This window comes from Hemitrygon akajei, chromosome 9 (assembly GCF_048418815.1).
Source record: "Hemitrygon akajei chromosome 9, sHemAka1.3, whole genome shotgun sequence".
NCBI classification, from domain to species: domain Eukaryota; kingdom Metazoa; phylum Chordata; class Chondrichthyes; order Myliobatiformes; family Dasyatidae; genus Hemitrygon; species Hemitrygon akajei.
Genome location: NC_133132.1, coordinates 168,604,825 through 168,618,894, shown reverse-complemented (window position 1 = coordinate 168,618,894; position 14,070 = coordinate 168,604,825). Strand labels below are relative to the sequence as shown.

General features: G+C 39.6%; 1 protein-coding gene across 1 annotated transcript in view; it reads right to left on the bottom strand.

The window, feature by feature from the left end:
* Window positions 1–11,131: 11,131 nt before the first annotated feature.
* The window catches only part of LOC140732693 (calcium and integrin-binding family member 4-like), a 54,155-nt gene continuing 51,216 nt past the window's right edge, over window positions 11,132–14,070 (bottom strand). Inside the window, exon 6 of the mRNA XM_073055376.1 lies at window positions 11,132–11,159. Within this exon, the coding sequence (XP_072911477.1) occupies window positions 11,132–11,159 (28 nt within the window). The remainder of the gene's footprint in view (window positions 11,160–14,070) is intronic.

The window sequence follows — 14,070 nt, the reverse complement described above, 5'->3', positions numbered from 1 at the left end:
AATGAACTGATTAGAAAGGCTGGCTCTGTTATAGGCGTCAAAATGGACACACTGGAGGCTGTGGAAGAACAAAGGACCCCACAAAAAATCCTGGCAATTCTGGACAATGTTTCTCACCCTCTGCATGCCACCTTGGCTGAACAGAGGAGCACTTTTAGTGATAGACTAAGACAGCTGTGCTGCTTCAGAGTGCTATATGAGGTCACTCTTAACCTTGGCCATTAGGCTCTATAATGAGTCAACCTATAGCCAGGGAAGTGATGACCCCTCCTGTTAGATTGTTGGAGGTAACTTATTTTTTATTCTTTCTTACTTCTAATATTTATATCTGTACACTTGTAATGCTACTGTGACATTGTAATCTCTTTTGGGATTATTGAAGTAACTATCTATCTATCTTCTTTGCCTTCCACCCCCACCTTTTTATTCCAGCGTTTTCCCCCTTCCTTTCTGGTCCTGAAGAAGAATATCAACTGTTTACTAATTTCCATAGACGCTGCCTGACTGCTGAATTCCTCCAGCAATTTGTGTGTGTGTGTGTGTTGCTTAAAATACAGTTTCTGCAAATATGTTGTTCTTGTTTTTTTTATATTGCGGAGGGAAAATATGGTGCACAATACCTGCTGTTCTGGACATTCTAATCATGTACTTAAGTGCACCGTAATCCAGACCTCAACAGTCCAAATCTGAAATTACGTTCATCTTTGAATGATCGATCATAAGTTAATTTCACATTGTCTGGAATTCAGAACGAGCCTATGACCACTGCAGTAGTACAGTGACAGTACTATTGCAAGAATCCCTCAGGCCCCTAAGCTGTTCATTAAAGCTATTAAAGGTGTCATCACTCATTACAATCAAAGACAGAACATTCAAATAGCGGGCAACTTAGGTGAAATCTTTCCCGCTGCACAGACAATATTTTACAAATTATGATTGTAAGGCACTTTCCGTCAGTAGTCCATGAACTGAATCAGAATCAGGTTTAATATCACCAACATATGTCATGAAATTTGTTATGCGGCAGCAGTACTTAATGATGAAATATCTAATGATAAAAAACTATATATTACAATAAGAAATATATATGTATAAAATTAAATAAAACATGTAGTGCAAAAAGAGACCATAAAGAAAAGAAAATAGTGAGGTAGTGTTCATGGGTTCATTGTCCATTCAGAAATCTGATGGCAGAGGGGAAGAAGCTGTTGCTAAAATGCTGAGTGCGAGTCTTCAGGCAATGGGAAGAGGTGTTGACCTGGGTGATGAGGTGAGGGAATCGTTACTATTTTGATAAGTTGCATGTTTTAATTGCTTATAACATACAATTTATCACACATAGTGATGACATCTTTAGCTTTATTTATAGCTTGTAACATGACCAGCAAGAAATCAATAATGTTTTGCAAACCCAGGGACACAGATCAATCGGTCATGTCCGATTTCATAGACAACTGCTCAAGTGCTCTATTTTCCTCAACACTGTTTCGTCTATTATTTCGATAGCTCATGTTAATTCTACAATCATACGCAGAGTGTTTACTGTGTAACAATGTTGTCAGAGGCTGCATTCAAATGGTCAAATAGCTCTGTTTATGATCAGAGAACGTATACGGTATACAACCTGAACTTGCCTTTGCAGACATCCATGAAAAACAGAAGAACTCTATAAGAACGAATGAGAGAAAAACATTAGCAGGGTGTTACAGTTAGAACCCCAAAGCCTCCTCTCCCCCTCCCCCACACAAGCACAGCAAGCATTGGCACATCAACTTCCCCCTTCATCAGCGCCCACCACCCAGCAAGCAATAGAAAAGCACCCGACGAGAGGCCGCGATCTGCAGTCAACAAAAACTATTGTTTACCCGACAGTTCAACATGCCACGGGCTCTTTCTCTCACTAACAAGGAACAGAGAGATGTTGCTGATTTCATAGTGAAGGGGAGACTGACAGTCGCTGTTGTGATGTTACAGTCTACCGCGTCGCTTTTTATTCCGAGGTTCTCCTACTCGAGAATTGGTAGCAAACTCTCCCGCTATTGAGAGAAAGCGAGGGAGAGTGCGACTGCTTGACTACAGAGACCTCAGTTCATACACCCGCCGCAGCAAGATCCTGGTATTCCGTCTCCTGCAACAACACTGGCCTGGAATCAGTCATCTATGGAGGCGCCATTTTCCAAGCTGTGTCTGGAGAATGTCGAAAAAACGGTCAGCCAGTGAATTCCAAACATGGGAACTCGGCTGTTGTAAAAAAAAATGCAGTTTGAGTGCTATTTGCAGGTCAGGATCTCAATTGAACCCCACCCATCTTGAAAAGGAAATAAAGAGACATTAAAGAGAAGAATTTAAGCTGTTTCCACAAATGAGCTTGAAGAGGCAGCTACTTGGCGCCATCTTAACTCCGCCCTATTCTGTAAACTATTCTGGAATAACAACTGAAAGTCAATCTTGGCAAGTGATTAAAGTTCCCTGACTTCATCTCGTCATCATCACTGAGGCCTGACGTGGTCGTTCTGTCAGAAACCTCGAAGCAGGTGGTCATGGCAGGACTGACAGTGCCTTGGAAGACCAGATTGAGGAGGTGTTTGAGTATAAGAAGGCCAGATTCCAGGAGCTGGTCGTGCAGAGCCAAAGACAGGGGTGGAGGACACAATGTGAGCCTATAGATGTGGGGTGTAGAGATTTTGCTGGCTGCTTGCTGTGCAGAACCTACTCGCTCCTTGGCATTACAAAGAGAAGAGCCATCAGGACTGTCGCAGAAGCTGCTGAGCGAGCCTCCAGAAGTCTATGGATCAAGGGGTGTGACCTGTGGACCAGCCAACCCTGGCTGGGTTGTATGGGCTAGAGTGTCATACTGACCAATCAGGTAATAGTGACCAATGCCAATGCTGTAATTTTGTCACTCAGATCATATTATTACCACTTTACTTAAGCTAACTTAATCTGAAATTAAACAGCAAAGTCACCTGCAGAGCAATCTATAAATTTCCCTGCCATCCAGTTGTTTACCAAAGTGGTTCGTGTAAAGTGACTGCATGGGTCCTTCAGCAGACAAACAACCTTGAAAACTGAACCTTATTTTACACACCTTTTTCTTTATTTTGATGTGGAAGTTGTGGCAACGCTTAATATTAATGGAACAACTTCAAGACAATGAAGATTTTGCTTCCTGAATACTTTTAGGTGTATCTTATGGATTTGGGGCTGTTGATCATAAAATTACCATGAAATTATTTCAATTCATAATTCAAGTCAATTAAAATATTGCTCATAATGTAAGCCAAAGGCTTTCTATCTTGTCCAGACATGACTGGGCATGCTTAGGCAGAACGGATGTGGCATTGTGGGGCAGATTGGGAAAGGCTATAAATCTCTATGAGGGATTTTGATATTTGAGACAGATGTTTCCCAGAATAACTGATGCCAAGCTTAAGGAAGGCATTTTGTAGGTCCACATATCAAACAGGTCATCAGTGACAGGTAATTTGAAGAACTTCTAGTGGAACAAGAGAAAATCACATGGAAGTTGTTGAAGATCACAAGGATGTTGTTGAAAATTTGCTTGGCGACTACAGAGCACCAAACTATGTGCAGCTGGTTGACAACATGCTTCAACCATACAAATCCATGAAGTGCAACATGTCACTAAAGATTCATCTTCTGCATTCCCAATTAGACTTCTTCCCTGCAGATCTTTGGTGCTGTCAGTGACCAGCACGGTGAAAGGTTTCACCAGGGCATTGGGGTCATGGAGGAACAGTATCAGGGCAACTGGAATCCATCAATGCTGGCTGATTATTGTTGGACACTTAAGCGAGAAGCCTCAGACACTGAGTACAAATGAAAATCATCAACCAAACATTTTTAGCTTAGTTGAACTATTGCAAAGCATCAGCACCGTTATGCAATTAAATGCAGTAAATTCAATAAAAGTTAGTTTCTTGTTTCTCCAAATTGCTCCATGATACAAGTAGTCTGGAATTATATTTGTGTTCAGATTCAAGTGGCCTATCATAAACAAAAAAAAAAACATGCTGAGGAAACACAAAATGCTGGTGGAACACAGCAAGCCAGGCAGCATCTATAGGGAGAAGCGCTGTCGACATTTCGGGCCGAGACCCTTCGTCAGGACCCTCCTTCTCTATAGGACTTCTCCCTATAGATGCTGCCTGGCCTGCTGCGTTCCACCAACATTTTGTGTGTGTTGTTTGAATTTCCAGCATCTGCAGATTTCCTCGTGTATGCTGAGGAAACACCACTTTTGAAAAAATTGTTGTCCAGTGTTATCAACTTGCTGGTCCAAATTAATAGCCAATAATGTCCTATTTTCTTTCAAATAACTGTTGTAAAATTTGTTTGGTTTCATTCCCAGGATCATTGTTGTGAACCTTTTCTGGACCTTCTTCAATGCCGTCATATCTTCCTTATCTTTGGGGCCCAAAGCCTCTCACAATACTCCAAATATGGTGTGACCAATGCCTCATAAAACCTCAGCATCACATCCTTACTTTACAAACATTGCACTTGCCTCCCTTACTTCCACCTGTTGATGTGGAGAGGGTGTTTTCTATAGTGGGGTGGGTGGGGGGGGGGGGGGGGGGAGAGTTCTAGGACCAGAGGGCACAGCCCAGAATAAAAGGGCTTGAGAACAGAGATGAGGAAGAATTTCTTCCGCCAAAGGGTGGTGAATCTGTGGAATTCATTGACACAGATGTCTGTGGAGGCCATTGAAAGTGGAAATTGATAAGTTCTTGATTGAGAAGGGCATCAAAGGTTACAGGGAGAAGCCAAGAGAATGGACTTGAGAGGGATCATAAATCAGACATAATGAAATGGTGGAGCAGACTTGATAGGCCGAATGGCCTAATTTTGTGTCTATGTCTTATTGTCTTAATGTAATCTAACCAATGCCTTACAAAACCTCAGTATTACATCCTTACTTTTATATTCTAGCCATCTTGAAATGAATGCTAGCATTGTATTTGCCTTCCTTAACACGGAAAATAGACTGCCTGGTGGTTGTTAAGTCTCCTCCTTCTGCAAGAAAAGCAGAATAATGATTTGTATGTCATTTAAATGTATTTTTTAAAAGTGTTGTCAAAATAGCTCTTAAAAGACAGGCTGACAAAACTTCATCTGTTTGAATAGGAGAGTTACGTCAGTTTGGATAAAGATTTAGCCTAAGGACATCGTGGTAACTTCTTGTTTTTCAGATTGTTTCATGGTATTGCTAGAATCTTTGTTTCTTTTATATGCAGTACTTTATTAGGAACCATGATATATGTACTTGTTAATGCAAATATCTGATCAGCCAATCACATGGCAACAACTCAATGCATAAGAACATGTAGACATGGTGCAAGAGAATCAGTTGTTGTTCAGACCAAACATCAAAATGGGGAAGAAATGTGATCTAAGTGATTTTGACTGTGGAATGATTGTTGGTGCCAGATGGGGTGGTTAGAGTATCTCAGAAACTGCTGATCTGCTGGGGTTTTCACTCTAGAGTTTCCAGGAAATGGTGTAATAAACATCCATTGAGTGACAGTTCTGTGAGCAAAAGCATCCTGTTAACATGAGAGGTCGGAGGAGAATGACCAGACTGTTTCAAGCTGACAGGAAGGTAACAGTAACTCAAATAATCATGCGTTCAGTTGTTCAGACAAAGCATCAGATTGGGGAAGAAATGTGATCTAAGTGACTTTGACCATGGAATGACTGTTGATGCCAGTTGTAGTGGTTTGAGTATCTCAGAACCTGGTGATCTCCTGGATTTTCACACACAACAGTCTGCAGAGTTTACAGAGAATGGCGTGAAAAACAAACAAAAAAGATCCAGTGAGCAGCAGTTCTGTGGACGAAAACACCTTGTTGATGAGAAATAGACCAGAAGACATAGGAGCAGAATTAGGCCATCTGGCCCATCAAGACCGCTCCGCCATTCAATCATGGCATACCCTCTTTTGTTTATCTCCTCCTCCACCCCATTTCCCAGCCTTTTCCCCATAACTTTTGATGCCATGTTCAACCAAGAACCTATCAATCTCTAAAATGTCAGAAGAGAATGGGCAGACTGGTGCAAACTGACAGGAAGGCAACAGGAACTCAGAGAACCTGGTGTTACAACAGTGGTGGGCAGAAGAGCATCTCTGAATGCACAACATGTTGAACCTTGAAGCCGATGGGCTACAGCAGCAGAAGACCATGATCATACACTCAGTGGCCACTTTATTAGGTACACTTTATTAGTGTGTATCTATACAATTTCAATATAGGAAATAAGGGTAAAATGTCAAAATTTGTTGAAGATACAAATCTTAGAAATGCAGTAAACAACAAGATCATTGGCAATCAACTGCAAGAGCAAATAACCACAGATGGAATGGGAAAAGTTAATATAGGCTTATCAGTTCTAAAGAGTGTGCAAGTTATAAAGAGGATCCTGAAGGTTCATGCATAGTGATTTTGAACATGGCATGATTCATTAAGTGAATCTTTAGCAGATGGTATTTTGGGTCCAGTTATAGAAATACCGTGAATAAAAGCAAGGAGCACAATTAGACCATTTGGCCCACTGAGTCTGCTCTGCTATTCAATCATGGCTGATCCTTTTATTCCCTCCTCTGCCTCCCTCCCTGACCTTCTCCCAATAACATAGAAACATAGAAAACCTACAGCACAATACAGGCCCTTCAGCCCACAAAGCTGTACTGTACATGTCCTTACCTTAGAACTACCTAGGCTTACCCACAGCCCTCTATTTTTCTAAGCTCCGTGTACCTATCCAGGAGTCTCTTAAAAGACCCTGTCGTATTCGCCTCCAACACCGGCAGCCCATTCCACGCACTCACCACTCTCAGCATAAAAAACTTACCTCTGACATCTCCTCTGTACCTACTCCCCAGCACCTTAAAACTGTGCCCTCTTCTGCTGGTCATTTCAGCCCCAGGAAAAAAGCCTCTGACTATCCACATGATCAATGCCTCTCATCATCTTATACACCTCTATCAGGTCACCTCTCATTCTCTGTTGCTCCAAGGAGATAAGGCTGAGATCACTCAACCTATTCTCATAAGGCATGCTCAGCAATCCAGGCAACATCCTTGTAAATCTCCTCTGCACCCTTTCTATGGTTTCCACATCCTTCCTGTAGTGAGGCGACCAGAACTGAGCACAGTACTCCAAGTGGGGTCTGACCAGGGTCCTATATAGCTGCAACATTACCCCTCGGCTCTTAAACTCAATCCCACGGTGGATAAAGGCCAATGTACTACATGCCTTCTTAACCACAGAGTCGACCTGCGTAGCAGCTTTGAGCGTCCTATGGATTCAGACCCCAAGATCCCTCTGATCCTCCGCACTGCCAAGAGTCTTACCATTAATGCTATATTCTGCCATCATATTTGACCTACCAAAATGAACCACCTCACACCTATCTGGGTTGAATTCCATCTGCCACTTCTCAGCCCAGTTTTGCATCCTATCAATGTCCCTCAGTAACCTCTGACAACCCTCCACACTATCCACAATACCTCCAACCTTTGTCATTAGCAAATTTATTAACCCATCCCTCCACTTCCTCATCTAGGTCATTTATAAAAATCACAAAGATTAGGGGTTCCAGAACAAATCCCTGAGGCACACCACTGGTCACTGACCGCCATGCAGAATATGACCCGTCTACAACCACTCTTTGCCTTCTGTGGGCAGGACAGTGCAGCTGTGGAGGCAGATCATTGGGTGTATTTAAGGCAGAGATTGATGGGTTCTTGATTGGACATGGCATCAAAGGTTATGGGGAGAAGACTGGGAACTGGAGTTGAGGAGGAGGTAAAAAATGATCAGCCATGATTGAATGGTGGAGCAGACTCGATGGGCCAGATGGCCTAATTCTGCTCCTATGTCTTATGGTCATATGGTTTTATGGTCTAATTCCTGTGTAACCCCCTTACTTGGCTTAATGCTAACTTGTCTATCAGCCACAGGACTCAGCCGTGAGAAGGCCACCATTCACAAACATTATACATCTACCGTCGGTATGATTGCGGTTCAACCATTTAGGAATATTGTGATGTTCCGATTAAAGAAACCTTAATTTAAGTGAATGCTATGTAAGTAGTGCCAATACATAATTATCAGATGGAAGGAATAACAAATCCTATACCAAGTCAGATTATAAGAAAGTATATTTACTAATTTCAGCTTTATCAAACAGTTATTAAGAGAAAGAAAAGAAATAAAAGAAAAAAAAAAGGTGCATTACAATTAGACCAGTCTAAATGTGCACAAGACTGTTGGAGCTCGTCTCTTCCAAACACTGGGTATAACTGTTATTCACAGCACCAGACCCACAGTCTACATGAAAGCACTGGTCACAATCTGAACTTCCTTTGAAGTCCATCTTGAACAAATCGGCTCTCTCACAGCAATATTGGCTCTTCTCCTTGGAGCCATTCATCTACACAAAGCATTTCGTGCAAGGGGTCTCTCCTTCCCATGGCATTCTGCGGCATCTCTCCCCCTGTCTTGCTCCGCAGCTCCCGTCAAAAAGGCTCCAAACCAGACAACTGCCCATCACAAATCTCTCTCCACCTCGCTCTCTCTAGCACCTGCTCCCAATCCCACCATCCTGCTTGGCTGACACAACATTCCTAAGGTGAACAGCAGGCTACTTATCTTAGCCAAAACCAAAACATTCTACCAGTGAGACATGCTGCTTTTGCAGAAACTGCTAAAATGAAATACCCATAGCATAGCAGAAAGACATAAGATGTCACAGTAGTACAGTGGTTAGTATAATTGCGATTACAGCACCTATGATCAGTAATCAGGTTTCAATTTCTGCTGCTGTCTGTAAGGAGTATGTGCGTTCTCCCCGTGTGGTTCAGTATGTGGGTTTCCTCCAGGTGCTCTGGTTTCCTCCCACAGTCCAGTAGTGAACATGCTGCGTTGCTTCCAGAAGCATGGCTACACTTGTGGGTTGTCCCCAACATATATTTGGTCTCTGTTGGTTATTGAGGTAAATGATGAATTGTACTATATGTCTCAATGTACATGTGTCTATTGTGAGCTAAACTGAACATCCCTAGACTGTTTCAATGACCCTGTGGTTATGATGTTTCATATTCTGTGTTTTTCATTCATTTCTTGCCGTTTGAGCGATTTGTTCTTTTTTTGTAGAATTTCTCAGCTCCACCATGGGCACTGGCCTCCACCATATCCAGGACATCTTCGAGGAGCGGTGCCACAGAAGGGTGCTGTCCATCATTAGGGATTCCCATCACGGGGTTCAATGGTGTTTCTTTGTTTTGTGGCTGCCTGTGGGTAGACACATCTCAAGGTTGTATACTGCACACATCCTTTGATAATAAATACACCTTGAGCTTTGACAAAAAAAGCTATTTAATCAAATGTGTAATGGTATTTGGTCCCTTGTCCCCAATGCCCTAAACTCAGCAGCCCTATCTAATATAGCTACCTAGGGGTACCCTCACCAGAGGGAACTTATATTGTATCCACCAATGCTTCAAGAACTAATTTACTTGCCTCTCTAGTCTCAGTGGCTAGATTTTCTGCTGATACCCCCTCTTTCTGCTTTCCGCAGGGATCGCCCCCTATGCGACTCCCTTGTCCATTCATCCCCCCCATCCCTTCCCACCGATCTCCCTCCTGGCACTTATCCTTGCAAGCGGAACAAGTGCTACACCTGCCCTTACACTTCCTCCTTCACCACCATTCAGGGCCCCAGACAGTCCTTCCAGGTGAGGCGACACTTCACCTGTGAGTCGGCTGCTGTGGTATACTGCGTCCGGTGCTCCCAGTGTGGCCTTTTATATATTGGTGAGACCCGACGCAGACTGGGAGACCATTTCGCTGAACACCTACGCTCTGTCCGCCAGAGAAAGCAGGATCTCCCAATGGCCACACATTTTAATTCCATGTCCCATTCCCATTCTGATATGTCTATCCATGGCCTTCTCTACTGTCAAGATGAAGCCACACTCAGGTTGGAGGAACAACACCTTATATACCGGCTGGGTAGCCTCCAACCTGACGGCATGAACATTGACTTCTCTAACTTCCGTTAATGCCCCTCTTCCCCTTCTTACCCCATCCCTGATATATTTAGTTTTTTTCCCCCTCCCTTTTTTTCCTTTCTCTCTCTGCCCATCACTCTGCCTGTTCTCCATCTCCCTCTGGTGCTCCCCTCCCCCTTTCTCCCTAGGTCTCCCGTCCCATGATCCTTTCCCATCTCCAGCTCTGTATCCCTTTTGCCAATCACCCTTCTGGCTCTCAGCTTCACCCCACCCCCTCCGGTCTTCTCCTATCATTTTGCATTTTCCCCTCCCCTCCTACTTTCAAATCTCTTACTATCTTTCCTTTCAGTTAGTCCTGATGAAAGGTCTCAGCCCGAAATGTCGATATTGCTTCTCCCTATAGATGCTGCCTGGCCTGCTGGATTCCACCAGCATTTTGTGTGTGTTATTTGATTTCTCAGTCTTTTATTGATATCATAATGTAAAAAACATTTTGTTTTTTTAACAATGAGGAGAAACAAAATCAAAATGATGAAAATACCACTTCAGTTTGAAGTGTTTGCATGACTGCCTTTGTATCCCTCTGGAAAATGAAGCACTTGTTTGGCTTTCAATTCCATCCACTTGAGTTAAGGTATCTGAGCAGCATCAGTGTAAGCACGGAAATGGTTATCCTGTTTGATCGACAGGTAAATGATCTAAATATCTGCTCCATGTCATTCTTTAGTCTGTTATTCCAACTCAAGTGTGTTTTTGTTTTCAGTGGCAGCAAGAAATACTCAAATTAGGTGCCTCAGTGAAATTGACACCATTTTTATTTCTCATGTAGAACATTTCTGAAAAATATTAAAAATTCCTATTGCCTCTGCAAATGAACAGATAATGGCATGTCTTTCAAATTTCTTCAAACATAAACAAGAATTAATTGCAGACATTGGAAAATTTCTAACATTAAATGGCTGTGGCTATTTCTCTCATTCCCAGTAAAATATCTTGCTGAATCGATCTACTATTCAGAGATGCCACACCACTATTAAATGAGAAGCTTGAATGGTTTGAATATGGACAATATGTGTTTCTTCCACTCGTGCTTTTCATTCAAAGAACCGGATAGTAAAGGATCTAAAAATGAATCAAAAACATGCTATTCAATACAAAAGACGTACACAACAAAAGTCATCCTTTCTTCAATAGCACACAAAAATAATGGGGGAGCTTCAAGAGGGGTAAGTGAGTTGTGAATGCCTAGAATGCACTGCCTGGTACAATGGTCGAGGCAAATATATTAGAGACTTCTATGAGACATTTGGATAGGCACATGAATGTAAGGAAGATGGAGGGATTTGGACGTGGTGTAGGTAGGAGGGGTTAGTGTTTGGGTGTTCTGATTTGCTTTTTAGCTGGTTCAGCATAACATTGTGGGCCAAAGGGCCTGTTCCTGTTCTGTACCATTCTATGTTCTACGTTTTCTGTTTTATGTTCTGTGTTTTATGTTCTATGTTTTATCTTCCATGTTCTTTGTCCTGTGTTTTATGTTCTGTGTTTTGTGTTCTGTGTTTTATGTTCTATGTTTTATGTTCTGTGTTCTATGTTTTATGTTCTGTGTTTTATGTTCTATGTTTTATGTTCTGTGTTCTATGTTTTATGTTCTGTGTTTTATGTTCTATGTTTTATGTTCTGTGTTCTATGTTTTATGTTCTGTGTTTTATGTTCTATGTTTTATGTTCTGTGTTCTATGTTTTATGTTCTGTGTTTTATGTTCTATGTTTTATGTTCTGTGTTCTATGTTTTATGTTCTGTGTTTTATGTTCTATGTTTTATGTTCTATGTTTTATGTTCTGTTCTATGTTATGTTCTGTGTTCTATGTTTTATGTTCTGTGTTCTATGTTTTATGTTCTGTGTTTTATGTTCTATGTTTTATGTTCTGTGTTTTATGTTCTATGTTTTATGTTCTGTTCTATGTTTTATGTTCTGTTCTATGTTTTATGTTCTGTGTTCTATGTTTTATGTTCTGTTCTATGTTTTATGTTCTATGTTTTATGTTCTGTGTTCTATGTTTTATGTTCTGTGTTTTATGTTCTATGTTTTATGTTCTGTTCTATGTTTTATGTTCTGTGTTTTATGTTCTATGTTTTATGTTCTGTTCTATGTTTTATGTTCTGTGTTCTATGTTTTATGTTCTGTGTTCTATGTTTTATGTTCTGTGTTTTGTGTTCTGTGTTTTATGTTCTATGTTTTATGTTCTGTGTTCTATGTTTTATGTTCTGTGTTTTATGTTCTATGTTTTATGTTCTGTGTTCTATGTTTTATGTTCTGTGTTTTATGTTCTATGTTTTATGTTCTGTGTTTTATGTTCTATGTTTTATGTTCTGTGTTCTATGTTTTATGTTCTGTGTTTTATGTTCTATGTTTTATGTTCTATGTTTTATGTTCTGTTCTATGTTATGTTCTGTGTTCTATGTTTTATGTTCTGTGTTCTATGTTTTATGTTCTGTGTTTTATGTTCTATGTTTTATGTTCTGTGTTTTATGTTCTATGTTTTATGTTCTGTGTTCTATGTTTTATGTTCTGTGTTTTATGTTCTATGTTTTATGTTCTGTGTTCTATGTTTTATGTTCTGTGTTTTATGTTCTATGTTTTATGTTCTATGTTTTATGTTCTGTTCTATGTTTTATGTTCTGTGTTCTATGTTTTATGTTCTGTGTTCTATGTTTTATGTTCTGTGTTTTATGTTCTATGTTTTATGTTCTATGTTTTATGTTCTGTTCTATGTTTTATGTTCTGTTCTATGTTTTATGTTCTGTGTTCTATGTTTTATGTTCTGTTCTATGTTTTATGTTCTATGTTTTATGTTCTGTGTTCTATGTTTTATGTTCTGTGTTTTATGTTCTATGTTTTATGTTCTGTTCTATGTTTTATGTTCTGTGTTTTATGTTCTATGTTTTATGTTCTGTTCTATGTTTTATGTTCTGTGTTCTATGTTTTATGTTCTGTGTTCTATGTTTTATGTTCTGTGTTTTATGTTCTATGTTTTATGTTCTGTGTTTTATGTTCTATGTTTTATGTTCTGTTCTATGTTTTATGTTCTGTTCTATGTTTTATGTTCTGTGTTCTATGTTTTATGTTCTGTGTTTTATGTTCTATGTTTTATGTTCTATGTTTTATGTTCTGTTCTATGTTTTATGTTCTGTGTTCTATGTTTTATGTTCTGTGTTCTATGTTTTATGTTCTGTGTTTTATGTTCTATGTTTTATGTTCTGTGTTTTATGTTCTATGTTTTATGTTCTGTTCTATGTTTTATGTTCTGTTCTATGTTTTATGTTCTGTGTTCTATGTTTTATGTTCTGTTCTATGTTTTATGTTCTATGTTTTATGTTCTGTGTTTTATGTTCTATGTTTTATGTTCTGTTCTATGTTTTATGTTCTGTTCTATGTTTTATGTTCTGTGTTCTATGTTTTATGTTCTGTTCTATGTTTTATGTTCTGTTCTATGTTTTATGTTCTGTGTTTTATGTTCTATGTTTTATGTTCTGTTCTATGTTTTATGTTCTGTTCTATGTTTTATGTTCTGTGTTCTATGTTTTATGTTCTGTTCTATGTTTTATGTTCTATGTTTTATGTTCTGTGTTTTATGTTCTATGTTTTATGTTCTGTTCTATGTTTTATGTTCTGTTCTATGTTTTATGTTCTGTGTTCTATGTTTTATGTTCTGTTCTGTGTTTTATGTTCTATGTTTTATGTTCTGTTCTATGTTTTATGTTCTGTGTTTTATGTTCTATGTTTTATGTTCTGTTCTATGTTTTATGTTCTGTGTTCTATGTTTTATGTTCTGTTCTATGTTTTATGTTCTGTTCTATGTTTTATGTTCTGTGTTCTATGTTTTATGTTCTGTGTTTTATGTTCTATGTTTTATGTTCTATGTTTTATGTTCTGTTCTATGTTTTATGTTCTGTGTTCTATGTTTTATGTTCTGTGTTCTATGTTTTATGTTCTGTGTTTTATGTTCTATGTTTTATGTTCTGTTCTATGTTT